Source organism: Podarcis melisellensis, assembly GCF_964234715.1.
Source record: "Podarcis melisellensis genome assembly, chromosome: 5".
Lineage (NCBI taxonomy): Eukaryota > Metazoa > Chordata > Lepidosauria > Squamata > Lacertidae > Podarcis > Podarcis melisellensis.
Window position 1 is genome coordinate 64,675,258 of NC_138537.1, and position 27,023 is coordinate 64,702,280.

Genomic DNA, 27,023 nt, shown 5'->3' on the forward strand with positions numbered 1-27,023 from the left:
TTCTTCCCTGAAAAGGACTTGATGCACATCTATGTTCTCCCAATTTACTAATGAGGGATATTATGCACAAATACTCAGAAACAGTGGAGTTAATGTTATGGAAATGAATCCATGACCTTAAAGTGATTTGCTTAATAAACTTTATTATGCAGTGCCTATGCCAATAGTTTTTAATCCACCCTTCATTTTACTGTGCAGTTCCTTTTAACATTCCTGCAACAATATATATAAAAAATAAGCTATAATATAAAAAATACAAAATATTTTTAAAATGAAAACCATACCTACAAACCCTAAAAACTATTAAAACCATTCAAACGGGTGTAAATTAATGTACTTTTTATTGGGCTTTGGGTGGAAAATGGCCACTTATGTGGACAGCGCTTGTGGCCCTGTGAAAAAGCCCCCCCCTTCCTCCCCCAAGAGGGTGAAATGACTTCACCATGGCAGCTGGCCACTGGAACATCTTCCTGACTGGCCACCATCGTGAAGTTTGAAATCAAGCTGAGGGGTGGAGCCAGGATGGGGATAAAGTCCAACTGCACCCAAGCTGGGCGCCACAGTCAGCTGGAGGGCAATGAAGATAAAAGTAGTGGTGGGAGTCAAGCAGAAAAGACTCAACAGCAGCATATGGGAAGGGAGAAGTCCAGCAGCAGAGAGTGGAGTGGTGAGAGTTAACTTTGCAGCAAACGGAGACAAAAGCATAAAAAAGAGAGAAGCTGGAATCCTTGCAGGAGCTAATCTGAGGAGAGCCTCAGAGGATTCACTAAAAAGGTAAAGGTAAAGGTACCCCTGCCCGTACGGGCCAGTCTTGCCAGACTCTGGGGTTTGTGCGCCCATCTCACTCAAGAGGCCAGGGGCCAGCGCTGTCCGAAGACACTTCCGGGTCACGTGGCCAGCGTGACATCGCTGCTCTGGCGAGCCAGAGCCTCACACGGAAACGCCGTTTACCTTCCCGCTAGAAAGCGGTCCCTATTTATCTACTTGCACCCGGAGGTGCTTTCGAACTGCTAGGTTGGCAGGCGCTGGGACCGAACAACGGGAGCGCACCCCGCCGCGGGGATTCGAACCGCCGACCTTTCGATCGGCAAGCCCTAGGCGCTGAGGCTTTAACCCACAGCGCCACCCGCGTCCCTTCTCACTAGCTAAAGCCTCTTAGCGAACCACGAGTCTTCTAGTTAAAAAGAAGGGGAAAAACACCCTCCATATAAGTCTGCGAATAGCCCCTAGATGGTCTAAATTGTGTCAAGGTGCTGTCGCTAAGAACAATGTGTAGTATTCCCCCCCCCCAAAAAAAATAATATGATTCACTGTATTTTATTTTCTAGGAATTTCTTCCTTCATATAAACTATGACGTTACATGTAATGCTCATAAAACACTTACCATCCCACCCTTTTCGTTTTAAATTTTGTTATTTTAAAAGTTTAAGTTTTAAAATTAAGATGTGTTTTTAAACGGAACTTGGTTGCACCCATCACTGTGCAGCCTGCATTCCTGAGGGCGTGATTTGCCATTCCCCTCTCCTTCCTGTGAACCCTCAAAATCTCCACCCAAACTTCTGCAGCAGATTTGTAGGGTACATAGGTTGGGGCTGCAGGAAAGATGATATTTCCTGGGTTCTGCTCAGTAATATTCAAAAGTGACTAGCCGGCCTCAAACTGCCTTCATCACCCTCCATTCCTACCTATTTGCCCTCTCACCTTGCGGCATCTGCTCTTGTGGCAATGACAGGGGCACATCTGATTCATGCTTCATAGGAATGCCTGAAAAGGGCTTAGGAGTATGAGCAAACAGGAAGTTCACATTAGGATCTAAGGGTATCTGTCACATTCTCTGATGAACATGGCATTGATGGTTTTAATGGCCGTAGTCAGGATAGAGGCCTGAGCCATAACAGAAGGACAGGAAGGAGAGGTTGCTGTAGTCAAAGTCGTAAGATGACTACTAGGCTCACCTGTGCAGAAACATGTGAACCAGAGTTGTCAAAAAATTTGTTTCAGGATCAAATATGGCAAGAAAAAGAGAAGGAAGGATGCATCACAATGCTCCTAATTCAATAAGGTGGATGGAGACACTGTCCATGAATGAAAATGAGCAATGTTTTATTTGTTTATTTAGCAAATAGTTTCTAAGTGGTTTGCAATTGCAAAATCAATGCATAATTAAACGAAACAATGGGCAATCCATTGGGGCATTAAGTCACCCTTAATTTTATATATATATATACACACACACACACACACACACACACACACACAACACACACACACACACACACAAACAAACAAACAATTAACATCATAAAACTAATGCAATAAAATCAGGAGTTCATTTCAGGAGAATGCTTGCCTTAACAGGTGTGTTTACATGATCCAATGGAATATCAACACAGATTGGGCCTCTTGTATTTTAGCCAGGAGGGAATTCCACAACACTGGCACCAGCAGTGAAAAAGCCCATTTCTGTGTTACCATGTCTTCTGTGAGGAGGCAAAGACTTGGAAGGATAGATGAGAAGTTTGCTCTGTGTTGTGCTGAGTTTTAAATGGTGATGAAACATCCAAGCCGAATGTTGCTTCAGGCAGCAGGAGCTGCAAGACCGGATGGAGATGAAGATTTATGAAGAGAGAGCTGGGTGCCACCAGGATATGGATCCTACTGAAATGGAAACTAGTGAGAGAGGCTTGGAAATGGATCCCTGAGGAACTCCATCCAAAAGTGATGGTGTTGCTCATAAGTGAGATTAAACCAAACCTAGGATGAGATTCATTTGAGTGTCGTTCATACACAGACACTGTCACATACATGTTGTTGTTGTTGTTGTTTAGTTGTTTAGTCGTGTCCGACTCTTCATGACCCCATGGACCAGAGCACGCCAGGCACTTCTGCCTTCCACTGCCTCCTGCAGTTTGGTCAAACTCATATTGGTAGCTTCGAGAACACTATCCAACCATCTCGTCCTCTGTCATCCCCTTCTCCTTGTGCCCTCCATCTTTCCCAACATCAGGGTCTTTTCCAGGGAGTCTTCTCTTCTCATGAGGTGGCCAAAGTATCGGAGTCTCAGCTTAATGATCTGTCCTTCCAGTGAGCACTCAAGGCTGATTTCCTTAAGAATGGATAGGTTTGATCTTCTTGCAGTCCATGGGACTCTCAAGAGTCTCCTCCAGCACCATAATTCAAAAGCATCAATTCTTCAGTGATCAGCCTTCTTTATGGTCCAGCTCTCACTTCCATACATCACTACTGGGAAAACCACCTACAGAACTTCTCAATTCACTAAAACACCTTGCTTGAGAAACCAGTTAGGACAGGTTTTGCAAGTATGCATGAATGCAAGAAAGATTTAACATATCCGCCAACATTTCTTTCTTCAATGAAATGCTATTACATGATAATTATTATTTATACCCCACCCATCTGATTGTGGTCCCCCAGGCACTCTGGGCATCTTCCAACATATATCAAAGCATAATAACACATTAAACTTTCCCTGGGAAGAGGGATTGATTGTTCAGCTACTCTGACAACTGTAGCTCTGTGAGAGGAACAGGGCTTTCTTAGCAACTCTCAGCACCCTTAACAAACTACACTTCCCAGCATTCTTTGGGGAAATGATAACTGTTAAAACGGTATCATAGTGCTTCAAATGTATGGGGCAAATGTGACCAAAACAATGGACATGATCCGGGGGGGGGGGGAATGAAGCACCTTTAAATACTAGAAAGGCTTTCCACATCAGCATAGCTTACTGCACAGGGTTTGTTGTGACAGGTGTTAAAGAAAGATGTGTCAATAAAGGAAATGAAGTTGAATCCATCTTAGCAAAGTATTTATTTACAGAGACTTCCCCATCAACTCTATGATTTTGCTGTACAGGAGCCTGGGGGCACTGAGGCCCCAGAGAAAATCCCAGTGGTTCCAGTTTGATATATTTTCATAGTAAATCAGGTTAGTGATACGAGGAAGTAAGAAGTCTATATCTCCTGGGGTTGCAATTATGTCACTCCCCCCAAACCACACTGCAGTTGGCACAGTCATGTCCTCTATTTTATATTCAGGAGGAAAGCTCTGGAAAGTAAAAGACAGAGGATTATTAAACACCCATAAACACACAAGTGCTCTTAGTGACAGCATCTTGACACAATTCAGACTGCCTGTGGGCTGTTCACAGGATTATATGAAGGATGGGTTTTTCTTGATTGATCCTTTTCTTGAGGATGGATGGCGGCTAATGGATTGAGGCTGAATCCTGACAAGACAGAAGTACTGTTTTTGGGGGACAGGGGGCGGGCTGGTGTGGAGGACTCCCTGGTCCTGAATAGGGTAACTGTGCCCCTGAAGGACCAGGTGCGTAGCCTGGGAGTCATTTTGGACTCACAGCTGTCCATGGAGGCACAGGTCAATTCTGTATCCAGGGCAGCTGTCTACCAACTCCACCTGGTACGCAGGCTGAGACCCTACCTGCCCGCAGACTGTCTCACCAGAGTAGTGCAGGCTCTAGTTATCTCCCGCTTGGACTACTGCAATGCGCTCTACGTGGGGCTACCTTTGAAGGTGACTCGGAAACTACAGCTAATCCAGAATGCGGCAGCTAGACTGGTGACTGGGGGCGGCCGCCGAGACCACATAACACCGGTCTTGAAAGACCTACATTGGCTCCCAGTACGTTTCCGAGCACAATTCAAAGTGTTGGTGTTGACCTTTAAAGCCCTAAACGGCCTCGGCCCAGTATACCTGAAGGAGCGTCTCCACCCCCATCGTTCTGCCCGGACGCTGAGGTCCAGTGCCGAGGGCCTTCTGGCGGTTCCCTCATTGCGAGAAGCAAAGCTACAGGGAACCAGGCAGAGGGCCTTTTCGGTAGTGGCGCCCGCCCTGTGGAACGCCCTCCCAGCAGATGTCAAAACGATAAACAACTACTTGACATTCAGAAAACATCTTAAGGCAGCCCTGTTCAGGGAAGTTTTTAATGTATGATATTTTAGTGTTTCCTGGTTTCTATGGAAGCCGCCCAGAGTGGCTGGGGGGGCCCAGCCAGATGGGCGGGGTATAAATAATAAATTATTATTATTATTATTATTATTATTGATTCTGACTGGAACACATGTGGTCTTCTAACATGCTTTGAATAGGGTTGGAGCTCACATATTTCTAAGCTTCTAGGCATGTGACAGAAACCACAATCACACAACTACATACATCCAGGCCCTCCCTTCAGACTTTGGCCAGATGTGTGGTCTGAGGTTGGATCTAGCAGAAGGGTGGGGTTGAAGGAGGGGCTAATACACACATTCCTGTGCCCACCATGCTCTCAGCTTGTGGAGGGAAACACCTTTAGGGATCATATTCACATTAATTCAGAGCTATTGCATTATTGTGGTTAGATTGTTGAACTAGGACTTGGAGACCAAAGTTTACATCCCCACTCATTCATGAAGTTCATGGAGTGACCCTGGATCAGTCACCATCACTCTAGGCTTCCCCATAGGGGGATAATGGGGAGGAGGAGAACCATGTGTGCTGCCTTGAACTCTGCCGAGAAAAGGTGGGATGTATATAAATAAATGAATAAAATAATTGAGCTTTCACCTGGGAAGAAATCTAAATGGTTAATATTATCTGGGTTGTGCTGGTACGCAACAAGTCTCATTTCAGACCCAATCTAAATAAGTGTCCTTGATGCAGAGTTATATTTTCACTGTAAAAAAAATAATTGCTCTCTCTTACCTGGTTATATATTGCCTGATTCTCATCCCCGTAGTCAAAACACCTGAATATTCCTGATTCTCTTACCTATCAAAATAATAGGAAAGCCATAGATATTATATGATACATATTACTGAGGATTCCCAGGGAATGTTAAGTGTACTAACTCTTCCGTAATTCTTAGGTGTGAGCTTTGAAAGTTTAGTGTTATATAAAACCTATAAGAATTTGTGATTTTGAGTGTACATGCAAGCATAGAACTCTATTCTTCAAAGTGTAAAACTCTCTACCTGTTTCCAGTGTACAATGTTTTTAGATGATGTTCGATCTGGAAAGTGAGATGCATATACATCCAGTCGACTCTGCAAGTAAAGTTTGAAAAACAACACTTTTTTAAAAAAAGAAAGAAAAGAAAACAGAAAACTAGTGGAAAGAAGAAGAAAAACATCAGTTACCCTAGTTACAGATAGGTAGCCGTGTTGGTCTGCCATAGTCAAAACAAAATAAAAAAATTCCTTCCAGTAGCACCTTAAAGACCAACTAAGTTAGTTCTTGGTATGAGCTTTCGTGTGCATGCGTGTATCTGAAGAAGTGTGCATGCACACGAAAGCTCATACCAAGAACTAACTTAGTTGGTCTTTAAGGTGCTACTGGAAGGAAATTTTTAATCAGTTACCCTACAAATTAGTGCTACAACAATTGCTGGGGCAGCTTAGTTGAGAAAAAGGATGAGCTAGAAAGTATACAATTATGCATAGTTTGCAAAGAATGGAGAGAAGAGGGACATTATGCTCCCCCTTGCATTACAAGAACAAGATTGGCTTTAAAAGGGGTTAATACAAATTCATGGGTGACATAACTACATGGCTATGTAATTTCTCTAGTGACAGAGGCAATATACCGCTGAGTAGCAGTTGCTGGGGGAAAGGACTAGGGAGATTGAGGCCCTGCTTGCGGATTTCCTATAGGAATCAGGTTGGCCACTATGAAAACAGGATGCAGGCATGCCAACTCCATGAGGAATCCCAAAGTAGAACAAAATTGGGGTGAAACACACCAGACGTGCATGGCTTCAAATGTATGTGATCACTCCATGTTTGTTTTCTTTGCAGTTGTTGGCATCTGTTTGTCTTAAGAAGTGGGTAGAGTGCACCTCCGCAGTGCGTTAGCTACTACTAAAGTCACCTCCTTGGAGTGCAAGTCTGGGCAATGTGCATAGAGGCTGCCCAAATAACAAGACCCCTCTCTCGGCCTGGCTGATGTGGTCCAAAGGAAAGCAGAGCAATACATTTGGCACCAGTTTGGCTGCAGGAGTTGCTGGAAGGAGGTGTACAAGGCACCATCCAAACAGTCTTTGGATTTGTGTAGGGCTTACTCAGCCTTTTCTTCTTCTGAAGATATCCCACATGGCAACAGAGGTTTAGGATCAGAGTCTTCCTTTTCTTAGAGGGGCTACTTTCCCAAGTTGATGAGCCCCATCTGCCCCTCACTTCTCTCTAGAGCATGTGCAAAAAAACACCTTCTTGACTGTTGGACCCACTATTGGTCCACTCACATGCAGGGGAAGCCCCTAATTCACTGAGAGTTTGAGACCCATCAACTACCCTCACCTGGTTTAACCAGCCAGTCGAAGCTGTTCCTGGAGTGTGGCCGCTGGCAAAGCTGACAGCTTCTAGGAGCCACAAATAAGAGCTGAGTGCAGGGTGGGAGGACAAAGGTGGACAAACTACCCCAGAAGGAACATGACATGTCCCCCATCAAAGGTACTACCCCTCCCTATACACCCCACACACCCCTCTTTGCAGTACAGGACATTTCTACTTTTATTTATGCTAATTTCCCGGGTCTTGTTTCACAGGAAATATCAGTTGGCAGCTGCTCCATCTACTTCTCTCGCATGCCAAAGACAGAAATAAGCACCTGGGATAGCACCACTTTGTGGTGGTAATAGGGAACTAGGAAGATACATCTGTTTGAAGAAGAGACCAGAATAAGAACTTGAGCCATTTTACAAAGTGAAATTTGGGCAAGCGATTCCAGAAAACATTGGAAGTATAGTAGAAATGAAGGCATATTTGTTTTGGTTGGTTGGTTGGTTGGTTTTTTTTAAAAAACAACACTTTCTGATCTGAAATCAGATCATATCAGGGCTCCAGACATGTGCACCCCCAACCCCCAAACCAGTAAAAGTCAGTGGCTGCAATGCTACACCCATTTCCATGACAATAAATCCCATTGAACTGAATGAGACTTGCATCTGAATAGACATGTGTAGGAGTTTGCTGTAATAGGGCAATGCTAGGCACATCTACTCAGAAGTAAGTTCTCTTCTGCTCAGTGAGATTTGCTTTCCATGCATACCTGACTTCAGTCTTCCTCTAAGTGAGCTTTCAATTTTCCATGGGGCTTTTCACCCCTGAAAAATGGAACCTCATGAAAATTCAGCAAACCAGTAATTAGCTACTGTGACTTCTTCACACGTCTACATACCATATTTATATTTGTAAAATTGATTCCACCCGAAAGGAAAATGGTATATGCACAGCCTGTGTGCAGTAGTGAAACACTGCATATTGTGTTGATGAAGTATTTCAAAGCCTTGTAAGGCAGGTAAAATTCTCCTCTGACAAGCAGCCCCTGCAAAGATATAAAAGGTGTTACTTATATTGAACTTTAATTGTTTTTGTCCGACTGCCCTGCACATCCTCAGCCCCTGTAGGATATGAGAGGGATCCCTTCCAAGGCCTAAGCCTACATCTGAAATTCAACAATGTTTAAACCCATACACTGTTGTCATGTCTCATTTTTTTTGGGGGGGGGTAGGCTCCAGGAACAGGGTTTAGCACGTGGGCTCGCAAAATATGTTGCTTATATTGAACTTCAATTGTTTTTGTTTGCAGAATTAGCTCTGTGTCTCTAGAGATTTCCTTGTTGCTGTTTGCACCTCTTAAAAGGTTAAAATTGGAGAGTGGGAGGGGGCACCTATATTGTGACCCCAATGTCCCTGCATGCACCAGGGGCACCTATTCCATCTCCAACCCTGCTACATTCAGTGAGAAAGCTGAAAGGGGATTGTAAGACCATTCAGCTGAACATGCCTGGTTCTAATTGCAGGGAAGCTTGCAAGGATAATCTGACTGATCTACTTAGCACTACTGCTACTTAGCACTACCAAGAAGGCCCTCTGCCTGGTTCCCTGTAACTTGGCTTCTTGCAGAGAGGGAACCACCAGAAGGCCCTCGGCGCTGGACCTCAGTGTATGGGCAGAACAATGGGGGTGGAGACGCTCCTTCAGATATACTGGACCGAGGCCATTTACGGCTTTAAAGGTCATCACCAACACTTTGAATTGTGCTCGGAAACATGTGGATGGATGAATCTGACAATTACATTTCTCTCGGTTTCTCATTTTCCCACACTTAACTTCAGTTTTTCACATTTCCACATTAGTTTGCAATTTTTATTTTTAAAAAGTCCACATGAAAATTGTCATTGTCCATTTCCCAGATACACACATTTTTGTACGTAATTTTGCCTAGTATAGCATTTCTCCCTTTATAATGCATTCCAGAAGCTCTTTTAATTAATGTACTCGTTTATTTGCACATTTTACTTCAGATTAGAAATTTTTGAGAAATGAGCAACTGCATGCCAAGGCACCTGAGCCACAAAGTGCCCAGGAGAACAATAAAGCACACTGAAACGAAATATATTGGTTTATGGGCTCAAATAGGTCACAACTTAATTGATTACAGATGTGAGTGGTTTGGCTTAGGGCCTGGGGTGAAACCAGGCTATATCTTGACTCCTGCCCACCATTAGGGTAAACCACCATTAGGGGCACTGTGAGGGCAGGGGCATCGCAAGGTGGGTGCAGTGGGTGTCACCACTGAGGGGGTTACAAACTGGCGTGCAGGGTCTCTGAGATGCGTGGCTCAGCGCGCTGCAGGCCCTGCAGTGAGTGCCACCCACCAGTTTGTCACCCCCCTCAGTGGAAAAAGACTGGGAGAGACCCTGTGGCTTGGGCGCCTGCAGGCTCTGCACTGCCCCAAACTGCCCGCCCGCCACCTCCCCTCTCAGCTGTAGGGTGGCTGAGGGGGAGGATGTAGGCAGACTCCTTGGAGGCCCCACAGAGTGTCCTGCCCCTGCTGTCCCCACCCCCATGCGAGCCACCCCAGGCACCCAATCAGCTTGCTCTGCTGCTGCCCGAGGGGTCCCTGTAAGGGCTGTGACATGGCCCTAGCCCACACCCAGGCTTTGAACAGGATTCACACCCTGGATCCCTTTAACATGATAACCTTACTGAGGGGGACAGGTGAAGGCTACAACCTCCCTTCCATCCAAACAAATGCTCACCCAATGCCTAACCTCAGAAAACCTGTGACGATTGCTACTAGGTGGGCGAAAACCAATTGGCTGGTGCCAACTTGCCAAGTGAAAAAATTCCTACCCAGCCACAACAATATAGCAACCGACAATTGTCCATCGCAAGGTCACATCTGAGCATAGCATGAAAAGAGGGTGAGTGGGTCAAGTGATCCAGCGATGGGGCGAGAGACAGGGTAACGGCTGGCTGCGCCGTGGTTAACTCGCCCACGGCCACACTCATACTGAGAGCTGATTGGCTGGTGCTGTCCCATGAGGGCAGAACCCCAGCAACAACAATGCAGCTGGCATGATGTAGGTAAGAGGTGGCAACCTTCTGTTACGATAATGAAGCAATGCAGCTGCAAAGTCCTAGCTTGAAGTGTAAACATGATGGGAATGTTGGGACTGCTGTGGGAACAGAGGGGCAGTCATTTCACAGTGTGCAGCACCGGAATTACCTCACAGTGTAATATGAGCTGTACAGGATTTACAGCAAGTGTTTGTCACAACACTGCTGGAATTTGGAGAGAGCAGTCATGTTTTCTGTAACGCTGCAAAGACAGAAATAAAAGCATGTAAATACGTTTCTGTCTATCTCTTTCCCCTGCCTGGGGGAGGCAGGAAAGAGGGGTGTGTTATTCTCACGTTTGAGAAGAATCGCTGATTGAGACCTTGCCTGCGTCTGCTGGGGAATGCAGCCAGGGAGGTCAACAGGAATTCAAGCCAGGTGCCTGGACTGCTGCCAGCTTCTCGTGAGAAGGGCTTGAAATTCCAACAAATGGTAGCAACGAGCATATGGAACCGATCCATGTAAAGCAGCTAAAGAGGTTGATGGATCGTACTTCATCCTCTGCTTGAAGATAAAGGAGTTTGTGGTAGCATGCGGATGGAGCTACATCAAACGGCTGAACACCAGAGCAGACGTTTTTGCTGATAAGCAAGGAGCTACGGAACCCCCAAGGTATGCTGATTTGGGGCTAAAAAGAGTGAACGCAGATTGAGAATTCTCTGATTCACAAACGCTGTTTTCTTGGATAAAGAGAAACAGCACTGGGAGACAGCCACATTCCTCGCATTCTTGAGGGTAATAGCGGTTTGCTGCTCAAAGCCTGGAATGTCCAGTTGCTAAGCAACAAGATGAGTATGCTTTCCAGCTACCTCTGAGCCAGTTAGCTTGAAAAGTGGAAAATTACCAGCCAACACGGAAGTCAGGCTGGGACGTTTGTTTTGACTGCTTTATCACTTGCTCTTGGAGGGACTTTCCAGAGCAGCCAAGCGTTTAGCTGCCAGGTGCAAAAAGTAAACAGCCAGCTATTGGATTTTAGCAGGCTCGAAAGTCAGAGCTGAGGCTTGAGATTGAAATGGCTTTGTTCTCTCAGAAGCTCTGAAAAGCTTGTGAAGCTGGAGTGAGAAGCAAAAGCTGGAAGTTAACTACCCCAGAAGGGGAGAGGCAAGATGACGCTGGCCTGGGGAGTGAAGGAACTGTTGCTGCTGTTGCTGTTGCTGTTCCTGTTCTTGCTGCAACGGATGTTGCTGACAGGGGGAGAGACGCTTGGAGTTCTGACACCTCCACTGCTAGTGCAAGTGAAGAACAGGCTGTTGCTTTGAACGTTGTCCGTTGTTTCAATTGTGGACAGACTGGGTATCTTCAGCGGAACTGTAAGAGGCCACGTCAACAGAAAGGAGCTAAGGGGAGCTCTGCAAAGCCTGAGGCGTCAGGCAAAAGTCGTACCAAGTCCCAGGTGAAACCTGCAAAGGCTTTGATGGCACTAAAAGCCACACCAGAAGTGGAAAACTCTTTTATTTTGGACACTGGAGCAACGCAACACATGACATCTCACCAAGGACTGTTTTCAACGTTTAAGAAGCAAAGCTTCGCTGTGAAACAGGCCAATGGCCAGGAGCTGGAAGCGACCGGATTTGGAACTGTGTATCTTGAAAGTCTGAACTTGACTATTAACAATGTGTATTTGGTTCCTGATTTAAAGTTCAATCTGCTGAGTGTTTCGCAGATCACAAAGAAAGGACTGACTTTGTCCTATGATAGAGAAAGCTGCAAAATCTACAAAGATGGAGAGCTGTATCTTTCTGCCAAAGAGAAAGATGGACTGTATTTGTTGACTTTTGATCAAAGTGATTGCATAAAGTGTAATGCATCTGAATCTAACATGATTTCTCTTGCAGGTATGGCGAGAAATGTCCGGAAGGCGACAAAAGTTAACAGTGCATTTCAGCGAGTGTATGCTGATGTGATTGGTCCTCTGGCCCCATCTAGAGGCAATGCAAGATATTATCTTGTGTGTGTGGATTATTTCACTCATTATGTATGGATATACATATTGCAGAAACCACAAGAAGCCTTAGAAAGGTTTAAAGAGTTTTGTGACAAGGTTAAAACTATTCATGATGCTAACATTGATTGTCTTTTCACAGATGAAAAGCCAGTTTTTCTTTTACAGGATTTTCAGGATTTCCTGGATAAGAAAGGGATAAGGCACAAGACTGCTGTTTCTGCAGGAGCATGGAACAAAAGTGTCTGTGTACAAGTGAACAAAGAATTGCAAAAAAATATGAAGGCGCAATTTTGAGTTCACACTTGCCACATGAGTTCTGGGCGGAATTGCTATTGTGTTTTTGTTACACGTGGTTGAAAAAGGTTTCAAAAGGTTTGGGATGTTCTCCTTTTGAAAAGCTATTTCACAGAAAACCTTCTGTAGCCCATTTTAAGGTTTTTGGGTCCCAAGTCAGGACCGAAGCTCCAGGTGGAGTAAAGAATGCCAGAGGCATTTTTGTGGGTTATGAAAAGGGTCTCTACAGAGTAATTTTGTCTGAATCTGGTCAGGTGATTCTCACAAAATTTCTAGAGAGTGCTCCTGAACAGGAGAGAGTAATTGTTCACACATTTCCCACTGAGGACAATTCAGATGATGATGATGATTTTACTGATTACAGTGGTACTGAGAGTGACAGTGATAGCTCAAAGAGCTCAGTTGACACAGTCATTGAGAGGAAATCTCACATAATGGCTAGACCTTCACAGGTGGAGGACGAACCACTGTTTACTATTGGAACTGGTTCTCCAAAGAGTCCTGAGACTGAGACCAGTGAGCAGAGAGGATCAGCACCTCATACGCAGGTCTGAGAGAGTTACAAAGGGTGTACCACCCAAGAGGTATTCAAAAGAGTTTGCTAACTCAGCTGTTGCATGTGTTACTATTGTTAACAACTCAAGACAGGTTGAAGCTGTGTCTAAGTCAGAGACAAAGACACAACAGGGAGTTGCTAAGCGTAACACTACATTCCCTAGCCAAGGTAATGCAGATGCACTCATTCCTTGGAAGTCAGACAACCAGAGAGTTACACTGGGGAAACCAGTGGCGGGTAGTTCCAAGGGTGGAACTGAAACAACAGGGGAGTGTTATATGTATAACAACTGTTCGTTTTCTTCTCTGGATCAAGCTATGTTCGCAGCACACATTGATTCTTATGGGGGAGGATGTTACGATAATGAAGCAATGCAGCTGCAAAGTCCTAGCTTGAAGTGTAAACATGATGGGAATGTTGGGACTGCTGTGGGAACAGAGGGGCAGTCATTTCACAGTGCGCAGCACTGGAATTACCTCACAGTGTAATATGAGCTGTACAGGATTTACAGCAAGTGTTTGTCAAAACACTGCTGGAATTTGGAGAGAGCAGTCATGTTTTCTGTAACGCTGCAAAGACAGAAATAAAAGCATGTAAATACGTTTCTGTCTATCTCTTTCCCCTGCCTGGGGGAGGCAGGAAAGAGGGGTATGTTCTTCTCACGTTTGAGAAGAATCGCCAATCGAGACCTTGCCTGCGTCTGCTGGGGAATGCAGCCAGGGAGGTCAACAGGAATTCAAGCCAGGTGCCTGGACTGCTGCCAGCTTCTCATGAGAAGGGCTTGAAATCCCAACACCTTCCACCCCCTAAGCGACTGTTGTGACCCGGGATGCTGAATTTGATTGTATATTGTTTTTGAAAGTGCATATTTGGTACATTTGCTTATAAATGCAAATTGTATTAAATTTCTACTCCATCCCTTTCTGGGTGTGTAGCAGACACATCTGACAGATGCATATCCCCCCCAAGAACTGATCTATTTAAACTTTAGTTTCTTTGTATTTTAGTTTACTTTCTTCGTTTCATTGACAGTGCAATCGACAGCTCACTGAAATTAATAGTAAAGCCAATTGATGTGATTGGTTCTCAAACACATTTTTTGTAGATGAAATTTTGCATGAATTGCATGTGAACTAAATTTACCTTTTATCTAGCATATTTCTAACTTGCCCTGCATTCAGAATAATCTCAGGGGAACACAACATTTCTGCAAAAATTGTAGTCTGTTATATTCTTCTATAGATACATGCAGTTTATAGATTCTTTCTTTTCTTGCACACAGTAACCTAGATGAGTAGCTAGAAATATTTGTCACGGATTTATGGTAGAAGTGACTTTTAGGGACCCATTAGCTTTGCATTTCTTGATTTCATCAGTCATGAAATAGTGATAGACCAGTACCTTGGATGAATATTCAGGAAGGAAGACACCAAGTTCGAAAGGAAGACTTGTTGCATACCTAAGAGAAATCACAGGAGCCAGGGCAAAGAATGTTTTGATTTTTTGAGACAGCTCTGGCATGGCTGAAAATGCAATGAGGCCTAAGGAGAAAGAGGGAGGGAGAAAAAACACAGCATTTAGAATCATGTTAAGTTAACCAAAAGGGTATTCCCTGACCTGAAAGCAGAGATGCAGAGCCTGTGGCTGGCCTGATATTATTGACTGGGGCTGATGGAAGTTGGAGTTTGACAGCAATCTGGAGGGCTACAGATTCCCCATATGTATTCTAAATGATCACTGGAGCTGCTGGGAGGAAATTGAGGGATAACAATAGATCTACCAAGGATGGAGAAACCCAAGTGCCACCTCTACCGCTGCAACTTTAAAGTCACTTGCCAGGAAAGAAAGGCAGTGGATGTGATTATTCTGTTCTCGAAATAAGTTTCCCTCTTAATTATATGCTCATCAGGTGAATGAGCAGATGAAATCTGCCCCGCGAGCTACCAAAAACTACATAGTCGTAGCCGTTCTAGACTCTGCACTCAGATCCTATAGGTCTTTCTTGATTTAAGAACTGGCACCACTGTACCGCAATGGAAAGATAGTCTAAGGTAAATGGTGCAAGCACATTTTCTTGTTACCGAAAAGCCTTTAAATCAATCTCACTCTGAGAAATTGTGAACTCTAGGTGTACGTAAGCAGCAGGGCCAGAGCTCTTATGGTAGATGATGGGGCACGTTTTAAGGTTCCATCACCTAACTTCAGAACCTCTTTCCTCCCCTTTTTTGAAGCTGATGGGTGGTGGAAACAAGAGGACTAGTTGAAGACAGGTCATTGTATGTATCTTACGTTCAGGCTGGTGATTTCTGTCCCCTATCTATATCTACCATATCTATCTATCATCTATCATCTATCTATCTATCATCTATCTATCTATCTATCTATCTATCTATCTATCTATCTATCTATCTATCATCTATCTATCTATCTATCATCTATCTATCTATCTATCATCTATCTATCTATCTATCTATCTATATCTATATCTATATCTATATCTATATCTATATCTATATCTATATCTATATCTATCTATCTATCTATCTATCTATCTATCTATCTATCTATCATCTATCTATCTATCTATCATCTATCTATCTATCATCTATCTATCATCTATCATCTATCTATCTATCTATCTATCTATCTATCTATCTATCTATCTATCTATCTATCTATCATCTATCTATCTATCTATCATCTATCTATCATCTATCTATCTATCTATCTATCTATCTATCTATCATCTATCTATCATCTATCTATCTATCTATCTATCTATCTATCTATCTATCTATCTATCATCTATCTATCTAATCTATCTATCTATCTATCTATCTATCTATCTATCTATCTATCTATCATCTATCTATCTATCTATCTATCTATCTATCTATCTATCATCTATCTATCTATCATCTATCTATCTATCTATCTATCTATCTATCTATCTATCTATCTATATCTATATTTTAAAAGCTGTCTTCTCACTTTTCCTGAAAAGCCCTATGTACTCCATAGTGGAGTCAAGCAAGGTCACAAAGGGAATGCAAACACAACAGTGCCAGGGTTGGCGCAAGATTGACTCCCAACACAGAAAAAGGGGATGAGCAGCTTATAGTGGAACAGCTGCCTCTAGAATCCAAAACAGCAAAACACAGGACAAAGTGAGCAACAGAGAGAGGGGGGAGAGAAAGGAGAAAGAGAGAAAGAGATGGGATTGTTCAATTTTAACATACCAATGCTAGCACCTTCAGAGTAGCCTACATAATACAGTTGCTTCTGCCCAGTTTTCTTCAAAATAAAGTTGATCACTGCTGGAAGGTCATGCATGCCCATTTCATGGAAACTGAAATAGTAATTGGGAAATAAGATTTGGCTTTTTAAATTTTATCGCAAAATTAGTGACTCCTATGAGCTCACAAATATTTCACATTTGGGCCGGTCCACTCATAAAGTGAGGTGAAGCAGCTGCCTCAGGTGGTGGAAGCCCCTGAGGCAGCAGCCTTGCAAGTACCCCTCACACCTTGCCACCTCCACCACTGGTGGAGAAGTGGTGTCAGCATTGGCACCCATTTATGGTGAGATCTCATAGAGCATGAGAGATCAGGTGAGATTTCAGTGAGATCTGGCGAGATTGCACCATAAACCAGTGCCAATGCCGCTTCTCCTCCAGTGGCGAAGAGAGTGTGGAGGGTGGGCAGAGGTGGTGCCAGTGGAAGTGGGCGCATGGTGGTGGTGCCAATGGAAGTGGGTACATATTGCGGCACCACTTCCCATTTCAAGTGGTGAAATGGGTGGCACCACCTCTGTTTTTCCTAGAGTTGCCTTCTGGGAAGTTTTGTTTGAAATGTGTGTGTGGAATGAGATGATGGAGCCACCATCTCTACTCTCCGCTTTAATTTTTTTAGCTATGGGTTCCAGCAACAGAACATCACTAAAAATCACACACACACACACACAAGAAAATCTCATGAAGGGGAATCACACATAGAAAAAGGCTGTAGAGTGTGAAGATCCCCAGTGACTGCCAGTCAGTGTAGACAATACTCAGGTAAATGAACCACGTTTGCTTGAACCATGAACCATGGCATCAGAATAAATACATTCCAACAACGTAATCTATTCCAGAAGCCCGTTCGACTTCCTAAATGTTTTACAACCGAGGCACGGCTTCTGATTGACTGCAGGAATGTCTTGCACTCAAGCAGAAGCCGCGTCGGATGTTTGGCTTATGAAGAAGTTCAAAAACCAGAACACTTACTTTCAGGTTTTCGGTGTTCAGGAGCCAAAATGTTCCAAAACGGAGGTGTTTGGAAATCGAGATCTGACTATGCTTGGAAATTTCATTAATATTACCTACCTTCATAATTGGGATGTGGGTGGCGCTGTGGTCTAAACCACAGAGCCTAGGGCTTGCCGATCAGAAGGCGGCGGTTCAAATCCCTGTGACAGGGTGAGCTCCCATGTTCAGTCCCAGCTCCTGCCAACCTAGCAGTTCAAAAGCACGTCAAAGTGCAAGTAGATAAATAGGTACCACCCCGGCGGGAAGGTAAATTGTGTTTCCGTGCGCTGCTCTGGTTTGCCAGAAGTGGCTTGGTCATGCTGGCCGCATGACCCGGAACCTGTCTGCGGACAAATGCCAGCACCCTCAGCCTGTAGAACAAGATGAGTGCACAACCCCAGAGTCGTTCGCAACTGGACCTAACGGTCAGGGGTACCTTTACCTTTTTACCTTCATAATTTGGTATTGTATCACAGCTGATTGGCTAATAACCTATGTCCCAACAGTGACGAATAGGTCAGCATAGTTTAAGTGGGAGATAACATTGTCAATGGCTGTAAAGCTGTTCCTTTTCTGTTCAAACTACCTGAAATCCCAAAATTCATCCTGGTCAGTTGACAAATGTTGGTGTCTCCGAGACCAGCTTGATCCTCTGCTGTTCCCCAGCCAAACATCATAGCCAGCATCCGCTAATATGAATCCGAAGCTGTTGTTGGCCAAATTTTCAACCCAGTAGCTAGCTTCTGTAATCAATCCATGTTGCAACAACACAACAGCCTTGGGACCTGTTTTGAAAACAAAGTCTTTGTTTTAACAAAGCAGACAAGAATTTCTGTGCCCTGGTAACAAAGATGTTTTTGATGAATCTCCCATATTCCTAAAACATTCTTTATATTACAGTACATTGCATCCATAAGTTGGTTAGGCTGTGGTCTCATCCAATGGCATGGATTTGAGCCTTGATTGTAGAGGAGGCTTGTTAGCAAAGCGCTATTCAAGCATTCAAAATATTCGTGAGGGATTAAAATGGGAATGGGAGATAGGCAGGCACCCACCAGCTGTGCTCCCAAGGCCCCAGTCAACACTGGATGTGTCTGCCCTCTCACTGTCTTTCCCGGAAAGTCTCATGGGAGCTTGGAAGCATGCCCTGCTCAATGTGCTTCCATGGGAATGCCTCCATGTGGTCCTGGAAAGTCAGGGTTCTCACTTATGGGAAGGACTATACGGTAAGTATGTTCAGCTGATAGACTACGGATTTTGTTGTTGCTGCTGCTGCTGTTGTTAAACACACATAACAAGGTACCTCCCACTGGAAGATTTTTTTGCCCAAAGGGTATTCTGTTAATTGTCAAATAATAGCCATCATCCGTTAACACTTCGTACTCTTCGCTGGGGTATCCATTGTAGGAAATCACCTCACTCTGAAAATAAAAATAAAATAAAATAAAATGCTGAGAGCTTTTGATTCGGAATGGTTTAATCTATCTGCCAGGAAGGAGACATTTAAGCAGTATGTGAACAGTGTCATTATACGGTTTAGTCACCAGATGGCACAGGAGATGGTTGAGTTTCTGCTGTTTGTTCTCTTCTTGTTTAAGAGCTACAGATATCTTCATACACTACATTCAACAAGTGTACCATCTGTGCATTTTTGTACACAAATTGTTGAGTTGTACATAGTGATATTCACATGTAATTTTCATCAAAGGTGTGCCTTTATTTACAGCAGTTGAGCTGTGCAACTGTTGTTGACTCCTCAGAGACAGATGTGGGTTGATGCTGCTAATTTTGGTTTACTGTCAGATTTAGACTCACGTCTTAGCCACACTTCTTCTTGTCCCACCACTTCTCCCTGTGGAAAACAGCTCTTTAGCACTCAATAAGGGCAGACGGCAATTCAGATTTTATCCAGATTGACGTTTGCTCCAATTTAGGGCTAAAGTTGTTTTTCCATGGGAAAGGAGCGAGGCAAGGGGGAAATCCATTGGACCCATTCCAAGAAGGTTAGAGCCAAGCAGAAAACCACTCAGACCCATGTTTTCAAGGCACAGGACAAGCAGAAGTGTGGATGAGCCCTCAGGCATGACCTCAGAGGCAGGTAGTGCTTCACTGGCAGGAGGCAGCGCTGAGGCCAAGTCAGAAAGCTCTTCTTTGGCATTTGGGATGTCTTGTCAGGACAGAGGCAGGACAGAGGCTTGGGCCTTCCCTCATTCCAGGCCTCACAGGCAGTGGCGTAGCAAGGACAGGTGGTACCCGGTGCAGAAAATTATTTGTCACCCTCCCACAAAGGACTTCCTCCCAAATATTGGGTTCCTTCAAGCCTACTGACATCTCCCTCTTTATGCATGGATGGTACTGTTTTAGCTACAATAAGAATCACCACTTGGCTAATAAATATAGAACAGGGGTGGCCAACTCTCAAGACACTGTGATCTACCCATAGTTATCATTTATACCCCAGCCATTGTGGGCAGCTTCCAGCAAAATATTAAAATACAATAGTCTGTTAAACATTAAAAGCTTCCCTAAACAGGGCTGCCTTCAGAATTCCTCTAAAAGTCTGGTAGTTGTTTTTCTCTTTGACATCTGGTGGGAGGGCTTCTACAGGGTGGGTGCCACCACCGAGAAGGCCCTCTGCCTGGTTCCCCGTTACTTTGCTTCTCACAGCGAGGGAACCGCCAAAAGGCCCTTGGTGCTGGACCTCAGTGTCCAGGCAGAACGATGGGGGTGGAGACGTTCCTTCCGATGCCATTTAGGGCTTTAAAGGACAGCACTTTTAAAGGTGCTTCAGAGGAAGTAGCCATAAAATCAGTGGACCATGCTTATTTGTCTTACATTTTCTGCTATTTTTATTCAGGTTTGACAGAATATAAATACACTGTATAAATACATAAGCCAGGGCATATGAACTATATAAGTCTTGGTACAAATGTGGGTGGTACGGGATGTGGGTGGCGCTGTGGTCTAAACCACTGAGCCCAGGGCTTGCCGATCGGAAGATTAGCGGTTCGAATCCCTGCAACGGGGTGAGCTCCCAAAAAGTGCCAAAAAGTGCAAGTAGATCAACAGGTACCGCTCCAGGGGGAAGGTAAATGGTGCTTCCATGTGCTGCTCTGGTGTTGGTGTTCCATTGTGCCAGAAGCAGCTTTGTCATGCTGGCCACATGACCTGGAAAAACTGTTTGCGGAGCGGACAAACGCCGGCTCCCTTGGCCTGTAAAGCGAGATGAGCGCCGAAACCCCAGAGTCATTCACAGCTGGACTTAACTGTCAGGGATCCCTTTACCTTTACCTTTACCTGAACTACTTTAAACTTGCAGTTTATGTACTTATGCATGCGTGTTTACCTTGTGCAATTATCAACATTTATTATGTATTTGAGATCCTAGCATTCCTATAACAATATGAAACACACAAAATATCTCATGAGGGGCAAGGTGAAGTGTCAGAGCAAACACACCACAACTAAAAGCAGAAGCTGGAAATACCATATGGGAAGCCTCCAACTTGGGGACATTCTTCTCATATTGTATTATGTGTATGCATCCCTTTATTCTGGCTTTGGAAAAACACTGATGATGCAGTCCAAGTAACAGTATGCAGCTTTCTGTCTCTGATGAAGCTCCTGCATTTTTAAAGAACTTTATGACTAGCTGAAATTCAGCAAATGACACTTTTCTCTACCTTGCATCTTCATGCTGGTATGTAGACAACGCTGATCAAGTGGTGCCATTTTTGTTCAACAGCGTGTTTTCTCTCTACTATGACCTAATGCTGTGTGCTATTGAATTTTCCAAAATACATCCATGCTTCCCTTGGGCAGAGGTAAGGTGTAGGAGTTGATGACTAATAAGGGTATTATAGATAAGAATTGATTCCCCTTATTTGGTTAAAAAAAAGGAACAACATTGTGTCAGCAGTGCAAATATCCTCTCATCAAATGAGCCAATATAATTTGATTAGTTAAATAAATAACCAGCTATGTCCAGACATATAGGTCACCTACTTGCAAATTAGATTACTCTCCTTACTTACAGACAGCATATTGATTAGTAAACACTTAGGTTCCTTTTCCTTTCCTTTTCCGCATCTTCCATCCTGCCTGGCTATTAAGGCAGAACTTCTAATTTGTAAAGCTAAAGGTAAAGGACCCCTGACAGTTAAGTCCAGTTGTGAATGACTCTGGGGTTGCGGCGCTCATCTCGCTTTCAGGCTGAGGGAGCCGGCGTTTGTCCGCTTCCACAGACAGTTTTTCCAGGTCATGTGGCCAGCATGACTAAGCTGCTTCTGGCAAAACCAGAGCAGTGTACGAAAATGCCATTTACCTTCCTGCTGGAGTGGTACCTATTTATCTACAGTCATACCTCGGTATAAATACGTTTCAGGATAAGTATTTTTGGGTTGTGCTCCACAGTCACCCGGAAGTAATGGAGTATGTTACATCCAGGTTTCGCTGCTCGCACATGCGCAGACGGTCAAAATGATGTCACGTGCATGTGCAGAAGCGGTGAAACACGACCCGTGCACACGCAGATGCGCTGTCATGTCTTACGTTCTGTTCAGGATGCGAACAGGGCACCGGAATGGATCTCATTCACATCCCGAGGTGCCACTGTACTTGCACTTTGACGTGCTTTCGAACTGCTAGGTTGGCAGGAGCTGGACCGAGCAATGGGAGCTCACCACGTCACGGGGATTTGAACCGCCAACCTTTTGATCGGCAGGTCCAAGGCTCAGTGGTTTAGACCACAGCGCCACCCACAACCCAAAAACCATTTTGGCTCTTCTAAAGATTTCCTCTGCCTCCTTAATCCCCCTTGCCTGAGAACAGGTAGGCAGAGAGCAATCAGGGGAAGTTATTGAAGGGATTCCTCTCCTATATCTATGAACCTCCTTTGTCATTGTTTGCCCAGATGCTCTGCACTGAGTGGCATGGGCATAGCCAGGATTTATGTTGGGGGGTCAGAACTGAGTTGTCTGCAATGCAATTGGTCGGTTTGTTAAGTATTTTTATTTATTTACTTGATTGGGGGGGCAGCTACACCCCCTGGCTACGCCCATGGTGAGTGGGGAGAAAATCCTTTGTATCCTTGCATGATACTGGTGCAAGGCAGGAGGAAGGTTTCCTCCCCACAGCAGAGAGTCGGAATTTGGGGTGGGAGGGGGCACGCCCCCCTAACATAAAGGCTAGCCCCCCCCCAAATAAAGCTTGGCTATGCCCATGGAAGTGGGGGGGAGTGTCTCTGAGTGCAAAGATAAGGAGGGGATGGGTGAAAAGCTGTGCAATCTTCATCCATCATAGAACAGGGAAAGAAGGGAGGAGGGAAAGGATTTGGGGGGTGGCAGAATGAAGGGAAAGCAGGAAGAGTCTTCCCCCCACCCCATCCTACCTTCTCACTCACAAGGAGCTGCAGTGAGAGCTGCTCTGCCTGAAGCCCATACAGTCAAATGACTGGCAGGTTAGTGATACCTGCATGTTGTAACCAGTAGAGGAGGAAGGGCAGTGGGGGCAGCGTTGTAGAGAAGCACCTTTGCAAAAATAAAAATAAAAAAATCCTGGGGGCCCGATCCTGCCTTCCCTTGCTTTTCTGATCTCCAGGGAGGTATGATTTTTGGGGAGGGGTCATCCGATCTCCGTGGGTCTCCACGTGCCAGAGATAACCAGGGAGGTCTGCGAAGTTGGCCAGGAAGTTGGTGGCAAGGAGGAGGAGTTCTGAAGAAGAGGGGACTGAGTGATTGGAAAGCTGCCTGCTTCTGAGACTGGAAGCTATTCTCCTTTTCAGTGCCTGCTTTGGAGAAGAGAGGTCCTTCACAGAAGATGATTTCCCTAAACACTTCTGTTCAGTTTGAGCTGACCTCACAGTTGTTCTCTCTGCATCTGCTTTCATTCTCTTTTCTTCCCCTTCTCCTTCTTTTCTTTTTAAAAAACTTTCTCACAGATCACTCACTATGCCTGCATTTTGCTGGTCTCCCACCCCTGCCTTGATTGGAGGGATGGAATAAATTTTATGTCACATCACTTCATGAATTGAGTAAGAACAGGAAGAGCTGTTTGACGGTAGCTGGGAGGGGCACGCTTGTCGTGGCTGGAGAGGGAAAGGCAAAGCTGGGCGGGGACAGAGGCTGACGATGGAGCGAGGGCTTGGAGAGGAAAGGGAGCTGGGAGAGAAAGGGAGGCAGGTGGGCAGGAGGGACACAGCTGGCAAGGCGGTTGCCTGTGAGAGGGGCGCTTCCTGAGTGAGGGTGGTGCATGGACAGGCAGGGAGAGCAGGGCCTGGTCAACTTGCGCATGCACCCGGCCCACAGAGGTGGGAAGGAGACGCATCAGCATCATGATGAAACTCAACCCCACTCGGTTCCACTATACAGGCAGCATCGAGTTCAGCTGGCATTTTGTCACCCCATCATGATGGCACCTGGTGCAATCCGCCCCCCCACCCCTTCCTCCACCACTGCTCACAGGTTACTGGCCCAGGATCAAACTCCCCCCCCCATTATCCCTCCCTCCTCCCTCCTGGCCAGCCCTGTCAAGATGTCTCCACAAGGCTCATGATACTAGGAAGGAAAATGGAAGCACTGTTGGTACTCTTTGCTTCCTGCTTTCCAGGCTCATTGGTATCACTTCAAGGAATAGTTTTGCATTACCCTTTAGCTTGTATGTCACCACTCCCAATTGCATCTCCCCACCCCATGATGTTCTTGACCTGGGATTGCCAACACGCTGCCCTGTGGATGTTGTTGGACTAGAACTCCCATTAAGCCCTGACCATTGGTCCTGCAGGCTGAGGTTCTTGGGAATTGGAGCCCCATAACAGTTGCTTGAGGGGACCTTGTTGGCTACCCCTGTTCTGGGCTGGGGGAGGAAAGACAGAAGGAACAAACCTGCTCTTCTGCATTTCAGGCCCATCTCAGGCCTGCCTCTAATAAGATTAATAAAAGATTACGTAGCTTACGACATTCATGTGAACTTCAGGATTTGCAACTCTTCCTCTCCTACTCAAGTCTTCTAGAATACCAAATAGGCAAGCAAGTGCAAGAAACCACAACTTCTTTCCATAAATCTATTTTATAAATGGGGTGGAAGAGGAGACAACAAAGTAAGGGGGGAGGATCTTACATCAATCAATTATGCTAGCAAAATATATACACTTTATTCATATATTCCAAAATGTATAAACTGCTCTACATTCAAAGAATACCTGAGTAGCATACAAAAATACACTATATAGATGGTAATTTTAAACCTAGTACAAATCATGAAACAACCTTAAAAACATAATGCCAAAGCTGCAAAAACCAAGGAGGCTAATTTGGGAAGAAAAGTTTTCAACCAACATCAAAATATAGAACTTGCTTCCTTTCTAGGGCAGGAAATTCCAGGGAACTGGAGCAGCAGTGCTTAAGAACACATACTCAAGTTACAACATGCTCTATGAACAGGTGCATGTATCACCATGAACAAATCTTTATCCACAGATTTCAGTGACTGAGGTAGGCTGCACTGGGAGAGACGGCTTCCCGGACCTCTTAGTCCATAAATGTCTATGAGTTTATACAAAATAGTCAAACCTTGAATCTAGCTAAGTAGCAAACTGGCAGCCAGTGCAATGCTTTCAAGCAAAGGTTTTCCTAAATAACTTTTTTTTTTTTTACTAGTCGCAGCCGCATATAAAGCACGTTACAGAAATCAAGGTTAGAAGTTATTCTGTGGCTCACTGTTGGCAAGCTCTCTCTATCAAGGAACAGTAGCAGCTGGCATTTCAGTCAAAGATGGGAAAGGGACTCTTAGACAGACCAGTGGGTCATTCGCACATGCACCAATAGTACCTGACCATTGGTTGGGAGTGATGGAAACTGGAGTCCAACAACATCTGGATGGTCACAGCTTCCACACTCCTGCTTTAAAGCATCTTCTTTAAAAAAGTTGCTAGCTAAACCATACGTTGTTTGACCACTGTTGCCTTTTAAACTCTGACCCCAATAAGCCCACTTGCTGTTCTCACTTTCCATTTAAGTCTGTCTCCTTTGAGAGCACTAAGGAAGGACCAACATCAAACTTCTTAGCCATTTATAGGAGATGCTGACTGTCAAAGCTATGAACATCTTTGATGAGAGCCAAACATAGTAAGAAATAAAGATTTGCCAGACATAGAATAAGTGCCCATATTACCATTCTGAGTCCTCTTGCTGTGCTTTGACAGGAGCAGGATTTTCAAATAATGCTTCCTTCTACAGCACCAACGTTAGTAACCACTAGAAACACGCCTTCTTCATGTTGCACAAGAAGGGATTTGTTTATCTGCTAGCCAGTTCTTCAGCATCCATTCTCAGCCTCCGCAACATGGCAGTAATGCTGTGGAAACTATTTTAGCTATTAAACATCTTCATGGAAAACAATGGCTCAATGTTCCTAGTGGAGAATTACATACCTCTTAACTCCCGATTCATACACACCTCAGAAATTCCACTAATGAGGTCAAGTGGGTGGCAAGTGAGGATGCTTTGTGTGGATCCCCATGGTTTCTTTTGATACTTATTTGTAACATTGTGACGTTTTAAAATGTTGTTATTTGGTCGTCAGTAGTCACTGCCACGTAAAGGTGGTGGGGCAAGGCCACGGTTGAGGTCCAACACAGATTCCCGTGGTGGGCACAGATCCGGCTTGGGTATGATCATGAAAAGCTGGCCCTTTTGCAGCCATAGCGGGTGACCTTGTGGGATGGACTGGAAAGAAGACTGAGGATGGAGGTTGTCCCTCTGGTCCACTCCTGGGCATAAAAGCCAGCTGCACGCAGGCCCCAACCTGGACTCTGATGAAGACAGGCGTTGCTGGAGGCTCTTGAAAAAGCTGAAAAGCTTTGAAGATCCTGGGCCATGGAAGCAGATGAAACAGAGATTTAAAGGGCCTCTGAAATGGCCAAAGAGGTTTTTCTTTGGCAGTGGCAGCAGCAGCAGGCTGGGAGAGCGACTGAAGAGCAGCAGTGGCAGGTCATGGTGGCAAGCAGAGACCAGGCACTGGTGTGAGGGCTCTACCCTTCTTCCCTCCTTTTTTTTTTTTTTGGCCTGTGCTGAACCTTTTATTTGTTCTAGCTAGAGGCCTTTCTGTATCAGGCTTATGCTATACCCAGTTCTAAACCTCTTCCACATATATTGCTTCCCCAAATCCCATGGCTTTAATTTCAACAGCACCCAAAATCTTTATCTCCATCTGGTCTTGCAGATCCTGTTTCGTGCAGAAACATTCCTGCTTGGATGTTTCATCACCATTTTGAATTCAGCATAAGAGAAAGCAAACTTCTCTTGCAGAGGAGAAAGGGGACCCTGTGTTGATTGTCACTCCCCACTTATCCACTGGCAGGAAGTCAAACTTTTGAGAGGATATACCTGGTGGGCATGGCACCCCCCTTGCCAGTTCAACTTCCTTCCAGTTCCTCTGCAGATCACTCTTGCTGGCAGCTTCAAGTATGGCAAAAGAGAAAAGGTGTTTTGCAAAGGGTTTTTCTTTGACCGTTTTGGGCTGATA

At 44.8% G+C, this 27,023-nt stretch overlaps 1 protein-coding gene across 1 annotated transcript; it reads right to left on the bottom strand.

Annotated features, from left to right (window-relative positions):
- Positions 1-3,808: 3,808 nt before the first annotated feature.
- Positions 3,809-25,855, bottom strand: LOC309370851 (lipase member M-like). The gene is made up of 10 exons (XM_081913019.1): positions 25,671-25,855; positions 24,454-24,561; positions 18,805-18,922; positions 18,088-18,286; positions 16,456-16,565; positions 14,618-14,757; positions 8,195-8,341; positions 5,995-6,066; positions 5,726-5,791; positions 3,809-4,069 (listed from the first exon to the last, which is right to left on the bottom strand). Exons 1-10 carry the CDS (start codon positions 25,671-25,673, stop codon positions 3,836-3,838), a joined length of 1,197 nt encoding a protein of 398 aa, XP_081769145.1. The 5' UTR covers positions 25,674-25,855; the 3' UTR covers positions 3,809-3,835.
- Positions 25,856-27,023: the final 1,168 nt, after the last annotated feature.